The 19,222-nt window shown below is 37.1% G+C and overlaps 1 protein-coding gene across 5 annotated transcripts in view; it reads left to right on the top strand.

Annotated features, from left to right (window-relative positions):
* Window positions 1–12,859, top strand: part of ktn1 (kinectin 1) — a 35,382-nt gene extending 22,523 nt beyond the window's left edge. For 3 of the 5 annotated variants that reach the window (XM_089120536.1, XM_039666685.2, XM_039666679.2), the window contains exons 25-36: window positions 328–414; window positions 2,671–2,760; window positions 2,857–2,955; window positions 4,321–4,410; window positions 4,516–4,608; window positions 7,017–7,085; window positions 7,223–7,306; window positions 8,512–8,595; window positions 10,314–10,397; window positions 10,477–10,566; window positions 11,543–11,653; window positions 12,044–12,859. In XM_089120536.1, coding sequence (XP_088976662.1) covers window positions 328–414; window positions 2,671–2,760; window positions 2,857–2,955; window positions 4,321–4,410; window positions 4,516–4,608; window positions 7,017–7,085; window positions 7,223–7,306; window positions 8,512–8,595; window positions 10,314–10,397; window positions 10,477–10,566; window positions 11,543–11,653; window positions 12,044–12,085 — 1,023 coding nt within the window. In that variant the 3' untranslated portion in view covers window positions 12,086–12,859. The remainder of the gene's footprint in view (window positions 1–327; window positions 415–2,670; window positions 2,761–2,856; window positions 2,956–4,320; window positions 4,411–4,515; window positions 4,609–7,016; window positions 7,086–7,222; window positions 7,307–8,511; window positions 8,596–10,313; window positions 10,398–10,476; window positions 10,567–11,542; window positions 11,654–12,043) is intronic. The other 2 variants (XM_039666701.2, XM_039666693.2) reach the window with 2 other exon arrangements.
* The last annotated feature ends 6,363 nt before the right edge of the window (window positions 12,860–19,222 follow it).

Here is a 19,222-nt window from a genome sequence, read left to right as displayed (position 1 = left end):
ATATAATGTTATCAGTTTAAATAATCCTGCATTTTCCACCGCTTTTTAGCTAAACGTTCTTCATGGCTCATTTTCTTTTTCCCCTGTGACGATTTTCCTCACTGTTAGGGAATCTAAACTGTTTATTAACATTCATAAACCATTCAAAATGGCTAGGCCGTTGCTCGCTGTTGTGGTCTTTGAATGTCTATGTAAATCAGCGGTACATGGAAGTACCTTGGTTGGGTCTTGGAACTGTACACATGGTTCTATACATGAATGGGACAATCATTTGTTTGGCAAGAGTTTAGGCTGAACTGAAAGTGGTGTTTCTCTGAAACTGACTAGGAGCTACGGGAGAAAAACTGGAGCGCTATGGAGGCGCTGTCAGCCACCGAGACCATACTTCAGGGAAAACTCACCAAGAGCGCCAAGGTTCGCACCACAACTCCCAAACTACTTCACTCTAGAGTCAAATCAAAGCATCTCCAATAAGCCATTTATTGACCAGTGAGGTTCTCATTCCTAATTAACTTCCTCATGACTGGCTGCATACTCATTTCATAACTCTGAACTGCTCAGCCGCATGCTACTAATGCGCTATGTTGAATGCTGAGAGCTGTACCAATCGAATAGCTTTGAAATTTGCCCAGAAATTTTGGCTGGATCTTGCTGTTTGTTTGTTTTTTTTAATTCTCCAGTGTGTGTGTGTGTGTGTGTTTATATAATAGTTTTAAACAAGACACCTGAAATGAGTCTGCAGCTATTTTTATTTATTTAATCGTTCATTTTATTAGATTAGGAATCATTTTATGCCCAACGTTTCATTTGATCATCCATTAATGACATCTTGACATCCATTGATTTCTTCTTTTCAGGCATGCTGATCAGCACCTGATTCCACCAATTTATATCTGATCACAATCTATTAAAATAACTATTTATGATATGACAACAGCAAAATCAGTAAGAAAATGATTAAATCTCGAAGATGTACATCTTGTTCTCCATTAGTTGGTTTGCATCCATCCAGTTTTTCCCCTTTCCCAACACCGTTTATGGTTTCACCATTTTTCTCCTCCTGCCAGGTGTGTAGACCAATCAGTAATCAGAAACTCCTGCCCCTTTAGCTTGACGTCTCCTACTGGGTTGGTCGGTCATCTAAATGTAGCGAGCCATTTAAGTTGACCTCTACGTCACAGCATAGAGAAACCAGTGGCTCTATAAACGGTCCTGAAGCTATAAACCAGCCTTGCTTACATCATGAGTAATTCTACTGTTGCTCGGCCGCTGTCAGTCAAGCGGGAACTGTCCGGTTTGTGGACATCTGCTCTTAGTCATCTCCAGCTGTACGGATCACAGGCCTGCACCTGCTGTACAAACTCAGCATTCGCCACACTTCTGTGGATCGCTTCAGTTCAGGCTAAAAATAATACAAAAGTAGTTTATTATTTGGTCTTTAAAGCCAACCTGCAATACAAATTTTGACTTTTTCTTTCATTAATGCACGTTCAAGATCTTCTGAAAAAAAAAAGCCAATTCTTTATTTTTGAATAACGTGCACTGGTGAATTGTTTACATGTTTAATCAAAACGTGATAGCTCGGTAGTCAATGTTTTAGCAATTTTATTCAATCTGGATTCATTCTGGTAGCTAAAGCTGACTAATCGCAATCCAATCGGTTCCTTTTGTTCTCAAAGGGAGGATAGTTCACCCCCCAAAAAATGAAAATTGTCATCATTTACTCACACTCATGTTGTTCGTTCTTCTGTGGAGCACTTTTTTTTTTTTTTTTTTTTGAAGACTGTTGGTAACCAAACCATTTTGGCAGCGACTGATTTCCATTCTATCGCCAAAAAAAAAAAAATAATAATCTCAAAATATTGTTTATGTTTCACAAAGTCATAAGGTTAGGAAAGAGAGGAGGTTTAGTAAATGACAGAATAGCCAGTGGTTGCCAAAACTGTTTGGTCTTCAGAAAATCTTCTTTTGTGTTTTGCAGGAGAACGAACATGCGGTTGAGTAAATGACAATTTTAATTTTGTGGCTGAGTTATCCCTTTAAATATCCTATTTTTCTTATCTATAAATAAAATTTAGGATGTTTCCAGTGTATATATAATCCAGGATGTTTTCAGAATGCAACACGACTTTAAAGGCTTTGTTTCCTTTGTCTTGGTGAAATAGTAATGTTTTGTTGTATGTATAGAGAGTTACAATTGCCTTAAATAACATTAGAAGATTAGTAGTTGATTTTATTCGTATGTGTATAGAAAATAGAGGTTTAGAACAAAAAGTGGACCTGGATACACCAAGCAAATATTCATTTGACTACAGCTTTGTTTGTTTTTGTTTTTTTCATTTGATTGTTTACATTGATTTTTAAAATTCACTGACCAATAAGATATAACTTAATTTAGTCTGGGATTGGTTTAGGATACTATCCAGGACAAAATAGTATAATTTGTGTGCATATATGTATGTGAGTGGTTACATTTCAGATAATGGCTTTTAGTGGAGGTGAGTAAATTGAGAAAGTCTTTCTCTTTGGTGGGGACTCTGGGGAGCACCACTGGTTTTCTACTGATCTGCGCACTTGTGGTGGGGATTATGGAGTGATTTTTAATTGAAGTGTAATTCGATCATGTAAGCCGTTTGATTGATGGAGTGTTTGGTCTGTGTGTTTGCACAGGAGCAGCAGAAGCTGCTTGAGTCAGCGGAGGCGGATTGCAGAGCGTTGCTGCACAGACTCCTGCCACACGTGCCACTGCCCACCAACCAGGTGCCATAACACACCACACACACATGCACAGCAAAGATCTTTTTTACTGAGATCATTCAGAATCCTCTAATGCATGTTGACATTGTGATTGTGCAGAACCACCAGCAGTGGCTGGAGACGTTTGAGACGTCCATGAGAGCGAGTTCGGCTGGAGAGGTGTCTTCTGTCCATGCCTCGGGGCCTGGAGACTCCCAGGTATAGATGCATTAAAATCATCCAGAGATTTGGATCTGAATCGTCACTGGTCTCACGATTCAATTCGATTACGATTATAATGTCAACAATTCGATTCGATATCACAATGCTCACTTTTCAATATTACTGCACATGCCTACATATCAGTCCCTCCAGGATTTCACGATTTTTTTGTGTGATTTTTGCGATCAAAATGACTGATTTTGTGGTCGTAATTTCCAAAAATTTGTGAAAAAATGTGCGATTTATATATAAAATTTACCATAATAGTATTCAGTCCTTCCAGAAAAACGCGGAGTTTTTTTGTGATTGTTGCGGGCAAAAATCCTTGATTACGTGGCCCGTTTTCTTTAAAAATGTGATGGAAATAATATGCGGGATATTTATGAAATTTTATGGGATGAAATTGCAGGAATTTGCAAAAATTGAGGGAACTTGCAAAAATTGCGGTTTGATAAAAAAGAGAAAAAAAGTGATTCCCCCAACATCCTGTTCTAATGTAAGAGTCATTTCTTATTACTTCCTTTGATAAACAAGCGTACTACATCATAGAAAGTGCTGGGAATACTTAATTTCTCATCTTGTTTTATTTCAGACTGTAACGAGTGTAAATAAGGTGTGGCCCCTTTAAGAGCTGCGCGCTCCCTGTTGAACTCTCTCAGTGTTCTATGTGCGCCTCAAACACCCCATGTGTGCGTGTAATTTCTGTTTGATGCTACGTCTTTTATCTTATGTTGTTTATTAAGTAACGATGTGACGGTAGAACGTGTGACGGACAGTTATACGAGTTCGATTTGTGAGATGTCAATCCCCTCCGTGAGTCTGTCTGGCGTCGCGTAATTGCGTCACTTCATAACGTTCCCATGGAAACAGGGGGAAATGGCTGCTCTTGTGTGAAGCAAACGCACATTTTTCAACTTTCTGCTAAGATACATGTGACTTTTTTTTTTGCAACGACAATGCGAGGATTATGAAATTATGCAAACCCCACATATTTTGCACGGAAATCGGCAATTTATGCGGCGAAAGTGTGGCGTATTTGAAAAAATGCGGCCCCCGCATAAATATGCGGACTTTGGCTGATTTTGCATTGAATTCAGCGATCGCATAATCGCGTTTTTCTGGAGGGACTGACATATTCATCAATGAATACAAGCAGTCAATATGAAATCTTAATTTTATTTGCTTCAAGAAAGTACACTTCCTGAATGTAGCAAACCTAAAACAAAACTACAGTCTGAACACAGCAGACGACAGGACCATTTAGAACGAACACTAGTAAATACTAAAAGCGCATGAAACTATCAAGTGGATAAACATTTGAAGCTCTCGATGAAGACTTCATGGTTTGTTTTTTCTGGGCAGGTTTTAGCAGAAAAGTTGAAGGAGGCTGAAGAGGCTCAGAAAGTTCTACAGAAAGATTGCGAGACGTACAAGAAAGTGCTAGCAGAGACGGTGAGTTGTTCATGGCATCGGTCTGCAATTTTAAAATCTAAAATGGGTGGACTCAGGGTTGTACAGTGGTGTTTATGTGGAGGGGTTTTTGGTGTTGGGTCACAGGAGGGGATCCTGCAGCGGCTACAGAGCAGCGTGGAGCTGGAGGAGACGCGCTGGAGGGGGAAGCTGGAGCAGTCACAGGCTGATTTCAAAGAGGTTTGTAAAAACACACACACTAGAGATGCGTGGATGGGCTATTATTTCATCCGCAACCGCATCACAAAACTCATCATCCATCCGCAACAACGTTTTTGACCAATTTTGATTGAGGCGATACTGATGACAGCCGCGAGACTAGAAAGCTCTCAGAATATCAGCACTGAACTCCGTCTCCGATCGGCGCGCAGGGATTAAAAAAAAACTAAGTTTGCCTAAATTAATGGCTCTTTCAGACTGCACGATTTTCAAAGTAGTCAGGTCGCTGCTCTTTTCACACTGCATGACTATCTTGGCCAGCATTCAGTCGCTGCTGTGTTCACACTGGACGATGGATCGGCGACAGAAGGTTTCACACTGCATGACTTTAGAAAAATCGCCGACAGACTCTGTCTAGCATGCTGCACGCAAACTACATTTCACAACAAACACGCATGAGATATGAAAAGGAAACAACGCGAGACACCACAAGTGCAAGACCGGAGTTCTCACGTGAGACTTTTTTTTTCGACCCTGTTGTGGTACAGCTGGTGAAACAGACACGAGTGCTCCTGCCAAATTTCTACTAATTTTTCTTCCATTTATTGTGTCCAAATAGACCAAGAAGAAGCTTTTTTTGTTGAAACAATGCCATATCATGTGGATATGTGATCTATAACTCCTCCCCGAACTCCCTGCTGCTCTGTATCTTGCTCTCTCACTGGCTGCCGGTGATCGCCGATGTAGTTTTCAGTCAAAACACTTTTCACACAGCAGGATTTTGAATCGCCGACAGGTCCAGATATTTAGCATGCCAAATATCTCACGGGCGTCGGCGACTCGTCGGTGATTCTCTCAGATCGCGTCTTTGTTCATTCACACTGTGTGATTGTCACTCGCGTGAACGAGCGCCGATTTGCCTTTGATTTCGGGCATTTGTCGGCGATTTCTCAAAACCTGTCGGCGAGCCAAAATCGTGGCTAAAATCATGCAGTCTGAACTCGGCATAACGGACGAAACTTGTCAAGGTGTTCGTGGAGGTTTGAGGTTTAGCAGCACACTTGTGATGCAGCATATTAGACGTACCCGTCTTGTGGCTGTCATGAACATAAACTGCTTCGCAAGTTTTCGCAAATTACATAGCCTGCACTGCCTGGTGTCATCCAGATTTACCACTCTGTAAAACTTATTCCAGGCAACACTTATCTGACCTTCTATTTCCTTTGTTTTTAATTCTCCTTTTTTGAGTTTGTCACGTACCTCTTTCGCCATCTCTGAAAATAAATTTCATCGACTAGCTGCCTGATGAAAATGTGACTATTTCAAAGTGTTCTCGACTTTTTTTTCTTTTTTTTTTTTTGGATGTAGGCATAGTCTGATAACAATATTTAACAATGTATATATTTTTCATTTGATTGGTTCAACCACTCGAATTTAATTTAAAAAAAAAAATTTCGTCACGTCATCCGCCCAATCCGCGGTTTATCCGCTGAGTCTGCTTTCAGTTTTCTTCATCTACTACACCAGTCCTTAGACAATTAATAGTCAGGTTTAATAATGTAATCTAATTATGGTTCTTTACTAAATCTTGCAATGCATCATTTTTAAAAGTATTATTTTAGTAAATCAGTTAATACATTCAGAAATTGATGCACTTTACATTTATATATATCTTATTATACTATGTTGTTTCTGTAAAACACTACAGTTCAAATGTTTGGGTCGGTACGATATTTTGTTTTCTTATGCTCACCAAAGCTGCATTTAATTGATCAAAAATACAGAAGAAACAGCAATATTGTGAAATATATGAAATATTATTATTTCTGTGTAATGTAATTTATTAATGTGATGACAGCTGAATTTTCAGCATCATTACTTCACTCTTCAGTGTCACGTGATCCTTCAGAAATCATTCTAATGTGCTGATTTGGTGCTCAAGAAATATTTCATATTATTATCAATGGGAAAAACAGTTGTGTGCTTTTTTCAAAAATCTACATCTTTTTAACATTGTCTTTTCTGTCACTTTTGATCAATTAAATTCATACTTGCTGAATAAATGTATTAATTTCTTTCTTAATCTTACTGACCCCAAACTTTTGAATGGTAGCATATTATATTTAAATTTTAAAACGTATTATGTATTACTGTTATTAGAATTTTAGTTTAGTAGTAGCGGTACAGTAAAGAAATCCTTTGTATTATCAAGTAAATAACCACTTAGAATATGATTTACAAAACAAACAATTATCCAAACACATACATTATAGTAATGGCAATTTGGAGTGAAATGTGCTTAATTATCATTAAAGTAATATTAAAAATACAAATGTATTTGTGTGTGCTTCTGGAGCATGTTACCTAGTGTTTTTTCTGAGATTCACCCAGTTCGACTGCAAAATAAAGCTGTTATTCTCTGTGTTTAGATGACTCAGAGGGTAGTTGCACTGGAACAGGAAGTGGACAGACTGAGCTCAGATGGAGATGTGGAGAGTGTGAGTTTGCTTTGGTTTGATCCTGCTCTTTATCAGCTCTGCAACACACTATGATTTACACATAAATTTGAGAAACAAAATAGCTCTAAGCTGAAGAATATGCATTTGAATACTGCTTTGCAATGTATATATTGTAGCTAAAGAGAGCCAAACAGCAGCTGGAGGCTGAAGTGGAGAGAGCGGCGCGCGAGAGCGCCACCTACGTGTCAGAGGTCAAAGAGGTAAGACTAAATCAAAGCCTCATGCATGCTTATACTTCTGTCTCTCGTTCTTTTTCTGTTTTAGTTTGTGGTTGTCGTTTTTAAATGTCTAACATGTTGGGTTTTGGCAGCTTAACTAAAATCTGTTTATAGCTTTCAAGGTTGGCGTCTACTTATCTATCCTCTGTTCAAACTGTAGCAGCTATCAGCGATAAATGAATTTATGACATGCTTCACATGAACTTCCCAATGCTCTTTTATTGTTTGGACTGAGGATAGAACCGTCTTAAAGGAATGTTCCGGGTTCAATTGACATTAAGCTCTATGCATTTATGGCACGCTGTCGATAACCAGAGGAAATAAAATCGACTTGTTCCTTCCTTTGAAGTAGAGGGTTTTAACATTGCCACATTTACTTTAATTGTAAGGGATTTAAAATTCTGTTCTCTGGTAATCAATTCATAGTTTTTGGTCACATGACTGCCGTGGAGCCCTGGAGGGTAAAACATCCATAGAACTGCAGCACAAGCCTGTCAATCATCCGTTTCAAGCTATAGACCATTTCACAAGATGTAAACAACACTGGTCCAGAAGTTTTCTTTATTTCACATGTAAAGAAAACATCTTAAAGATGTTTGTTTAACTTTTTGATTCAGTTTTAAATGTTCTGTTGGTTGCATTTTATCCCAGCTTTTATGTAGTGTTAAAAAACTGAAACAGGAAGTGCTTCTGGACCAGTGTTTACATCTTGTGAAATGGATATATATTTGTAAATAAAAGTTTAAAAGTTGAGCAGTAGTGATCCATATACAGCACCCGATTAATTGATTTTTTTTTTTTTTTTTTTCCATCAAAATCATGTAGTGTGAACAAAGCTTTAGGAGTAATACTGAGTTTGGTCTTTAAATATCTCTGTCTTGTATATGTGGTACTACAATAACTGGCAGGTAAAGAGGAAAACCTGGTATGGCCCTCCAGTTGTGACGTCCCGTTAAACTCACATGGCTGTTTCTCCAGGAACATGTCCTACATGTGACGATCTTGTAAATCTGTAGGATAGACCTACAACCCGTTCACCAAACACAGCTTTTCAATTGCTCAGTAGAACGTTAGAAAACTGGAAAAGTCCTAAATTACTTGTATCAAATCCAGACACCATTCTCCGAACCACCCCTCCCAGCTTTTCAGTCCCGCTCATTCCTCAAATATCTCAAACTTCATTGCAGCTCAAAGATCTCTTGACCGAGTTGCAAAGCAAATTCGACGGCTCGTACACAGAGGCCGTCAGGCAGAATGAGGAGTTGAATTTGGTAAGCTGTCCTCATGGTTAAACTGAAGTAGCTTTCCCTTTCTGCTCTTGAGCTCACATGGGTGGGGGCACTTGATTCAAGAGACTGGAATTTTACGGCAAGGAGTTGCTATCTGTCATCTCTAATTTCTTAATTTATTCTGCTGTGAATTCGAATTCTTAAAGGAACCCAACGATGACACTGTCATGTGTCAGTATGGCTTCAAAAATGATTTAACAATAAATGTCATTCTTTAAAAAAAAGATGAAGTCCCTATCATATGAAACATTAGAGATGACAGATGCACCTTGCCAAGATTATGTGTTAATCTGTCATCTAAAACCTTACTCTGCTGTCACAGTTTGACTTACTGCCAGCTTTGCTTAAAACTTGGTCCTGCAGGCACACAGACACACATTTCTAACAGCTCAGCTCTTGTCTGTTACATACACTACTGTTCAAAAGTTTGGGGTCAACAAGATTATTTTAATATTTTTATTCAGCAATGATGTGCATTAAATTGATCAAAAGTGACAGCAAAGATGATTACAGTTACAGAAAAATATATTTAAAGCAAGTGCTTTTCTTTTGAACTTTCCCTTCAAAGAAACCTGATCAAATGTAGCAGTTTCCACAAAATATTAAGCAGAACTGTCTTCAACATTGATAATGATAAGAAATGTTTCTTGAGCAGTAAATCAAAAAACACTGGCGAAAAATCATGTGACACTGGCGTCATGAAGACTGCTGAAAATTCGATTATTAAAATACAGTAACTTTAAATATAGCAATATTTCTCAATATTATTGTTTTACTGTATTTTTGATTAAATAAATGCAGCTACGGTGAGCAAAAGTATGTGTAAAGAAATTTAATAATCATATCGACCGTAAACTTTTGAACTGTGCGTAGTTGGGTGGGTTTTTTGTTGTTATTTTTATAGTAGTGTACGAATGTCCATTGTCTGTTCTTATTGTAACCTTTTATTCTCTGAACTAGTGTCAAATCCTCAGTGTTTGTGTGTTTTTGACATTTCAACATCACCTGCTTCACCCATTTGTAAAGGAAACTTACATTTACACAATTTAAATGTCCATTTCTTGTTCAGCCGACACTTGAATAAGCTATTAGAGAGTTATAACCAAAACTTAAATACAAACATTCATGTGTTAGAGAAAAATTGAATTAGTTTCCTCACACTTTCTACACAGTTGACCGCATTTCTTAAAGGGATTGTTCACCCAAAAATGAAAATTCTGTCAGTAATTACTCGCCTCATGTTGTTCCAACCCCGTTAGACTTTCGTTCATCTTCAGAACACAAAATAAGATACTTTAATGAAATCTGAGAGCTGGATCACTCCTTCATAGGCTGCAAGGTAATTGCATCTGACGGCCCAGAAAGTTAGTAAAGACATCGTTAAAATAGTCCGAGTGACTACAGTGGCTCCACCTTAAGTTTATCAAGCGACGAGAACTTTTTGTGCGCAAAAAACCCCAAAAATAACGACTTTATTCAACAAACTCCTCTCTCTTCCCTGCCATTTACTTTGTTGGGCTATTCACAAAGTACAGCTCTTCGGTTTTTACAGCAGAACGCTGGTTCATTATTGGCTGAGCACAATCACATGATAAAATGCATGCGTTGGTGAATAATTGATTTTTAGGTGAACTTTCCCTTTACAAGCTCCATCTTTGACTTATGTCAGTGAAGTGATTTTTGACTTGGGTTTTATTCAGCTTAAGACTCAGCTGACCGAGACGTTGTGTAGGCTCGAGACCGAGGAGGCGGAGCGTCAGAAAGTGGCTGGAGACCTTTATAAGGTAAAGCTTGATGCACAAGGATCTTTCTGTCAATTAAATGGTTAAGAAGCTTGTTTGCTATCAAGTTATTTCCTTTCAGGCCCAGCTGTCTCTGGAACGGATTCAGGCAGAGATTGTTAAAGAAGCAGACCAAGCTGACCTGATAGAGACCAGTAGCCTCACGCAAACGGTGAGAACTGTGTTAGCTTTTAAATGATGACAAAACTATATACTGTTTAACATAAAGACCACAGATTGTAGGGACAGGGTTATCCTAACTATGTCAGTGTGATGAACTACACCTGTGTGAGGTATTGAGGAGAACAGACTTCAGAGTTCATTTTAAAAAGAAGAATATAATAGCTGTATTCAATTAGAAAGTATTTATATAAAAAATAAACTGTAAAGATTATTTATACCTGGGAAAAGACAGGTATTTAAACCTGAAATTCAATTAAATTGATAAAAATATAGCAATTTACCATTGCCTTTGAGTGTCAGTGAATACAGAAGAACTGTACATTGATTAGTCTGTGTGTCCACCAAAGCGTTTATTTTTTTAATTCAATTGTTTTCAATGGGAGCGCCACGTTTTTCAAACACCATGAGCGTTTTTTTCACGATAAAGCGTTTTTTACTGGTCGTCAAGATTTGAAGAATGTTCAGCTTTGGGTAAAAGTAAAACGCAGCGCTCATCACTGTCACTTCTTACCCAGCCGTCCAATCACAGTGGAGGAGGGGCGGGGCTAAAACCACACCGACCAACTGTCACAACATTATTTCTGTACCACGACATCAACCAGCAGAGCTAACTGAACAAAATAAATGAAAAATACATTTTTAATATTAAACAAATTATCTGCGAAAACAGTTACAAGTAAAGCGTCCTGCGGTTATTCTGTATCATAGCAACGAAACGTCTCAACTGAAAAAACTGCCAAAACTCTTACACAGCTAGACGTTTTCTGCAAAGCGTGTAACGTTTTCAGCTGGCTAAAAACACTTTGGTGGACACACGGCCTTAGTTTATTGCAAAATGGCTGAGAAAAGTGAAGTCAGATATGAATAAAAATCAGATTTGATGTTATGTATTTTGAAAGCGTGGTCATTGTGAAATTTTAAAACTGTCTGCCTGACTTTTTTTTTTTTTTTTGACATGATCTTAGGAGGAGCTTGACCGTAAGGAGAAGATGACTGCAGGGTTGAATCAGACAGTACAGGAACTACAGGAACTACTCCAGTCTGTCAACAGACAGCTTACCAAGGGACATGAAAGGGTAGGGTCCTTAAAAATATTATTACATATACAAACAAGTTTTCTACTACCGCCGTTTTCCCATCACACGTAAGTGTGTAATTTACTCAAATGCCATTCCTTTCATATATTTAAAATGACTTGCAGATTTATAACTTTATTACCTCTGAAGACATTATGACTGTAGCAAAAGATATGTGCGGCTGATGCTCCTTTGGTTATAAACAGCTCGTGCAAGCATGCGTGTGTGTGGTCCATGAGGGTGCACACCTCTGGTAGCAGTTTCACTTGTCGCCAGAGGGGGCGTAGTTCTGCTAAAACTCAAGAGACATGTCAGAAAATGAATTTACTGTAAATTCAATGAGCATTCGGTTTCTCTGATTCTGTGCGTCTTATTCTCTTTTTCTTTCAGGATGATCAGGTGGATAAATTATACTCTAATTATAAACTGTAATGAAACGGAGGAAGGCTTCAGTGTGCTCTCATAAAGCCACATGACATCAAACCAGAGTAACCCACCGTCAGATTCCAGCCCTGTTTACTACACCTGATCCATTGCGTGATCTCCAGTTAAAGCAACCCACGATCCTTACACACTCCAGCCCGGGGTCCCGTTCTCCCAGAAGGTGCTGACGGACCCCGACGACCTGCACTCAGCGAACCGGATCCTTTCTCATGCTGTGTCGACCCCTCCACCATGGCATTCCTCATATTCAGTAGACGTAAAGAGTAAAAGCATCCGATAGACGAGACTGTTAGACTCGTTGATGTTTCATTTGACCCTTTTCCAGTCCGAATACTTTGAATACTACTTTTTGTTTGCTCTCTTTGACCAGAGAGTTTTTTTTTATCCTTTCGTATAAAGAACATTGAGGATATTTGTGTTGGTTTAAATATAAAAGATAACTGTTAGGATCTACTGACTTTCACTATGTGTTTTCAGCTCTTGTTTTGAAACCGTAAACTCAGAGGCACATGCAAGAGATCCGTTTAAACAATAAATGCTTTTCCTGACTAATTGTGCTGAATTTTAATATTTGTTTTGCTGGGGGGCTGTTGTGATGAGGGGCATCTAATGGTGAAAGACGGGTTAATGTGCTGCTCAGACAGAGGCATCCTCCTCATCTGTTTCCATCACACTCTATACTGTTGCTAATTTCATTAACACTGATATTTCCTTTTTTGTAAAACAGGTGACCAGTAATAAAAGGGATGCTTGTTTTAAAAATGCAGTGTGTGTTTTGTATTGTGATGACAAAGAGTCTTATCTTTAATTTCACTTACACATTTGGGTACATTTGAGTCATTTTAATACAGATCATGTGGATGTATTTTTGCTCCTATATAGTTTTAAACAAAATATCATTGAAAATTATTGTTTAAAAGTTTGGGTTTGAAGTGTCTTCTGCTCACTAAGGCTATTTATTTAATTAAAAATACAGTAAAAACAGTAATATTGTGAAAATCATTTTCTAATTTAACATAATTTATAGCTACATTTTTACCATCATTAATTCAGTGTTACATGATCCTTAAGAAATCGTTCTAATATGCTGATTTGAAACATTTATTATTATTTATTATAACATTTTTTTAGGGTTCTTTGGTAAATTGAAAATTCACCAGGAAAACATTTGTTTAAAGTACAATTTTCTAACTGTGTAAGTCTTTACTGTCACTTTTGATCCATTTTGTGCATTCTTGTGGATTTTTTTATTTACAAAAAAACAACTTGCTGACAACCCTTTGAACACTGGTGTATATATTTATGATTTAGTTATATTCCCGCTTCTATGTAAAGCGCTTTATAAATGTAATCATAATAATTATTATTTATTATTATAGTTTCGATGTTATGTTTAGTTTTGAGAAAATGAACATGTAATGACTCGTACACTACAGCAGGGGGCGGTAATCCTTTAATGAATGCCTTATTAGTAATCCATCTATTGGATGGGATCTTGCACAAGAACACTGTTTCATAATAGGTCTGCTTGCAATAGTATTTATCATGATAAACATTTGCTCATTCTCTGTGAAAGACAAAAACAAAGCTATGGTTATATCAGACTATTACAACAAAGGGATGCAGTTATTTTAATTAGCAATAATTTATAATTAGCAATTATTATTTAGTCACCCATAACACACACTAATTGATTTATTATTTTTTCTTCGTATGGAACACAGAATGAGTCATCTATTAGAATGTACGAACTGCTCTTTTATGAAAGAAGCTGCGACCGATGGCGTTTTTAGGATCACTGTCCCTTTAAATTAATCACGTGTGCTTAATGTTCTTCGATCAAAGTACATCACACATTTTCACTTTCCTTTGTTTTTCTCTGATCCCATGATATAATGATTCAGACTTTATTGTTGGGTAAAGAACAAGTTAAATGATAACAACCCATAACAACAAGACTTTTGTGGGCTCTGAGGTTAGCTCTCTAGCGTGTGTGTTAGCGGCTATGGCTACTTGAGTCATTTCTGAGAGAGCAAGTCGCATGAAACGAAAGTTTCGATAGTATTTTCTTCCCTTTCTGACATAAATAAACAAAAAATGTAAGTTAGGTGTTTTCTGTCGCTGTGATGTCATGATGTGAGTGAGTGTGAATGTCCAGCATGTCCTCCTCAGAGAAGTAAAGGGATGTTAGGGCTTTAAACGATCCCAGACGACGAATAAGGGTATTATCAAGCGAAATGATCGCTCATTTTCAAAAAAATAAAATAAAAATAACAAAGTTTAAGTTTTATAAGCTCAAATGGTCGCCTTGCTCTGTTCTGTGATGCGCATTCGTGACTCTCCTGTTCGAACTCGTTTATCAAAATGAACGAATCTTTTTTCCTGTCACTTGGTTCATTCAATGAACAAAATGAACGAATTGACTCGTAAAAAAATGTACTTCGAATTTAAACAGGAGAGTCACGAACGCGCATCGCAGAACAGAGTGATCGTTAATGAGTGATCGTTTCACTTGATAAGACCCTTATTCATCGTCTGGAATCGTTTAAAGCCCTTTGAACAGTTTGCAGTTTGGACTGAAACTGTCTTTTGGATAAGCCGTTTGGTTAACGTTACCAGTAAAGTCCATTACTATATGGAGAAAAATCCTGGAATGTTTTCATCAAAAAAATTTAATTTCTTTTCGACTGAAGAAAGAAAGACATGGACATCTTGGATGACATGGGGGGTGAGTAAATAATCAGCAAAAGTTTTTAAAGTGAACTAGTCCTTTAATGCCACAAAACATGGGTGTGATCCTTTTAAATAAGGGCGTGTTTGTTTTGGTGATTTCAAATGTATTACCAGAAATATCTTACTGCACCTTTAAGGATTAAAGGCACATGTTTTTTTGTTTGTTTGTTTTTTATGTATTATAAGTAAAGTAAAAAAGAATTGTCTATTTTGATTTCATGGTGACTTTAATGCTACAGCGACACCATACAATGACAAAAGCAATTTTTTAAATGTGGGTCACAAAGAGGAACTAAAGGGTTCGTGCAAGTATAAGAATGGTGGTGCATAAGTTGCCAAATTCAAAAAACAATTTTGTTGGTGGGCATAACTTGTATTGACATACTGACATGAAGCACCAGAAGAAGTGTTTCCTGGCACCCCTAGCTCGGCACATACAAACATATCCTGTATACGAAGATTCAAAATCATATCAAGCTTGTCCATTTGCGTTTCTTTATTTCATTTTTACTGTTCATTTTTGTGATTTACTACTGTAATGGGTTTTATTTCTGTATGTATTTTCTTTGTGTATTTTGGATTTTATTTTTATTATTAGTGTGAATCTTTTTCTTTCATCTCCCTAATGTTGATTGTTACTCTGTTATAATGTACATTGAATGAAAATTAAACATTGCGATCTGTAGTGGGTTTTACAGGCCAGACAGCAACATAGTGTCGGCCTGGATCCGGCACATCCGCATGTGAGCCGGATCTGGGCTGATATTATGTTGCTGTCTGGGAAGTGTCTCTTAAGAGTCAATTCTTTTAAAGAATCTTTTAAAAGATTCACAAACTCAGGAGTATACGTCTAAAGTTTGTTTTTCCCCCCGCTTTTGTTGTATATTGTTTCAATAGGTCACTTTTAAAAATATGTTAGAGTGTACCTCTTTTCACAAGGGTTTATAGTCTATACTGCAGATGTAAGGATAGTATGGAAATAAACCCCTTAGCCATTGATCATCAGAGCCTGCTAAACAGGGTTTCCTTTAGAAGTGGTGTAAAATATCACATGAACGCAGAGCGTGACATCACTCCGTGTGACCTGAAGCAATAACTTACATGAGTCAACGTCCTTTATGAAGCGCTCAGTGTCATAGACATACACAGGTTGAGTAATAACATAATTAACTTACTTTCCTGTTGTAGAAACAGTCATTGTGAGTCATACAAATTCTTTTGAACTAAATGTTACTGGTAACAATGTGATAAGGAATCTATGTCAACTCAGCAAGCATAACAACACCCTGACAACAGCCCACAAAATAACCTACTGTAGCATTGCAACATTTTCTTCAGATCATCCTGAATGCATTATATGCACCCAAACATTATATTTATGTTTCACGTGTTCATAAGAAATTATGATCTAAGTTGCGCAATAATTCTCTCTCTGATGCCTGCTAATTTCTCCTTTGTAGGCTACATGCAGTTATATTGTCATCATCGTACAAAAATCTAAACCAGACATGCCGTTCAGGAGCAGGAGCTCTTTGCATCTGCTATCCATCAAGATGGAATGAGCGACCCGGGCTTTGATCCTTCATCCAGGCGCGTGTGGAGGGGTGTACGGGTTAACTGTAATTCATAAAAAACCTGCCTATATACGCAACACACATGTGGTCATCATAGGACGCTGTCAGCAAGTGGGAGCAATTGAGAAATATTTAAGTCATTGACACGGCGTTGTTATTCATCAGCATACCAAGCAGAAAGCTTGTTTTTTGTTGTTACTCAGAAGTGGCATTAATGTAAGAACTTTAGAAGCACATTTTTGGACACGCCTGTCGTGCAACTAACAAATTAAAAGCAGATTACAAGAACTGGAATGTTCTAAATAGATGTTTAATTAATGAATCTGATGTAGTTTTGGGGGGAAAATAGCATTGATATCTGGTTTATGAGTTTGTTTATTGTGTGGAAAAGTTCTTTAGACAATTGAGAACATTTAAAAAAATACACCACCGGTCAACTGTACGGCTGTTTCTTTCTTTCTTTCTTTTTTCTTCAACATTCTCTTTATTGCTTTTTGAGGAGAGAGACAGAACTGAATTCAAAGCGCATGTATACAACATAGCAAAAACGCCTTTACCTTAAAGCACTAGTTCACTTTTTAAAAAGAAATTGCTGATAATTTACTCACCCCCATGTCATCAGAGATGTCCATGTCTTTCTTTCTTCGGTCGAAAAGAAATTAAGGTTTTTGATGAAAACATTCCAGGATTTTCTCCATATAATGGACTTTAATGGGGACCAAGCGGTTCAAGGTCTATTTCAGTGAGGGCTTATTACAATACTTTACAAACGTGTGAAGGTAACACATTCAGCAGGAGTGTGTGAAAGACTGACCAGCCGTCAAAGTATACGTGGAGGAGTGCGAATCGGAAGGGTTGGCCAAAAGTACACAAGTGGATCAAGGGATCAAGAAGAAACTATTTCAGCCACTTATCCAGAGAAAGTGACATTCACTCCAATAAGAAAACAGTCATGATTTGTCCTTGGAAAAATAGACTTTTATGTAATAAACTTTCTTCCAATGGGCCAAAATTAAATTCAAGTCACCATGAAATCAAAATGGATGATTCTAGTTTTCTATGGAATATTGCAGAGAATAAATGTTAAAATGAAGTGTTATTTTATGTTGTTTTGAGAAAATGAGAAAAGGGGAACACTTGATAGTGTGCAATTGTGTTTAATGTTCAATTACATTGGAATTATCAGAACCATTTAAATTACCATTGTGGAGAGTGGAGCATTTCGATTGGCTGTCGACTGATTTATTCATTTCAACGGCTTGGTTGAATAAGCAAATCTTAGGATTTAAGATGCTAATATGTGCTAGTTAATAGCTAGCTATAATCACATGAATTATGTTTCTCTAAAATAAATGAAATATTAATGAATATACAAAACACCTGAATCATGTCAGGAAGCCTTTAAAAATCACTTTGAGACTACTTTAATAAGGTAGCTTAAAATTACTTAATTCCATGATATTGAAGTTACATGAACAAATTATGTTTGTTTAACGTAACCCGGTTATGTGGAACCTGTTGACGAAAAACTTTTAATTAAAGCCAACATATTTTTTGGAGTGCAAGAAACGAAAGTAAGTCTTAGAAGTTTGCAAAGGACATGAGTTGAGATTGAGTAAATGATACAAGAATTTTCCTTTTTGGGTGAACAAATCCTTTAAGCAGAAAAATAATTATCGAACTTAAACAGAATCTGAGTGCTGCTCGGGAGGCATGTATAAGAAAAGCAAACTCCTAGCAAATGGCCCATTCATGTGGACTGAGCTGTTAGAACAGCATGATGTCTGTGAGGGAATTGATGGCATTTAACACGCTCATGGTTTACAGCAGAGCAAGTCAACAGTTTATATTCTCAGGCCTAGATTACATAGTTATCACATTTGTTCGTAAAAAAATGCATCCAGCGTGCCTAAAAGAATATAAAAAAATTAAACGACAGAAGGTTAAAGATAACTGCAAATTGTGTGTAAACGTAAATTAAAGTATTAGTTTTCCCCTCAAACAATTAAATTCAAAGGGGTCTAAAGTTGTTTGGACTACAATGTTCTTCAAAATATCTTATTTTGAGTTCTGCAAGAAAAAGAAAGTCAGACAACTTTAAAGTGACGGAGTAGATTTTAAATTTTTAGGTGAACTGTCCCTTTTATGATTCACTTCATTCACTGTAAAAAATATCATCAATACGTTTTGACAACATACTCATTTTTCAAGTCGAATTTAAGTTGAAATAACATCCAAGTTGATTGTACTTAAAAATTTAAGACAGCATTTTTTGTGGAGGTTGTTTTAAATCAGAGCATGGAAACACATTTATTTGATTACTGATATGCAGGTTCTTTTATAGGGAGTGACACTTAAAAAAATAAAAGTATAAATCATATGTTATAATTAATTTATCAAATACATTATTATAATTGCTGTTTTTATTATTATTTTCGTAGTGCAGAAAACTAGATAAGGTTAAAATGAAAGACTGCTCAAAATTTAGTGTAGGCTATCACTTTAAATAATGTCTAACTTTCAGTCTTTGTTTACATAATTGAAGGTGCCGCCTCAGACCGCCGTTGTGTTGGATTGTGCCGTTTGAGGGGGCGCGTTTTTTTAGATTAAAAGGTGAAATATCTCAGGATCAAACTTTACAGTACAGTTTATGTAAACGGAACACAGGCCTCAAAAGTATCTAAGCATACACTGATCGACGATGACTCAGTTAGAATATTCACGTTAATCGTTGGAAAGTTTCTTCCCGCTCTCCCCCGCGTAAAGTCGTTATAAGTGAATGGTACGGTCCACCCCCTACGAGTACTGTTTTTCTTTC

This window comes from Pimephales promelas, chromosome 15 (assembly GCF_988280905.1).
Source record: "Pimephales promelas chromosome 15, fPimPro1.hap1.1, whole genome shotgun sequence".
Taxonomy (NCBI): domain Eukaryota; kingdom Metazoa; phylum Chordata; class Actinopteri; order Cypriniformes; family Leuciscidae; genus Pimephales; species Pimephales promelas.
This window is presented reverse-complemented; position numbering and strand designations above follow the sequence as displayed.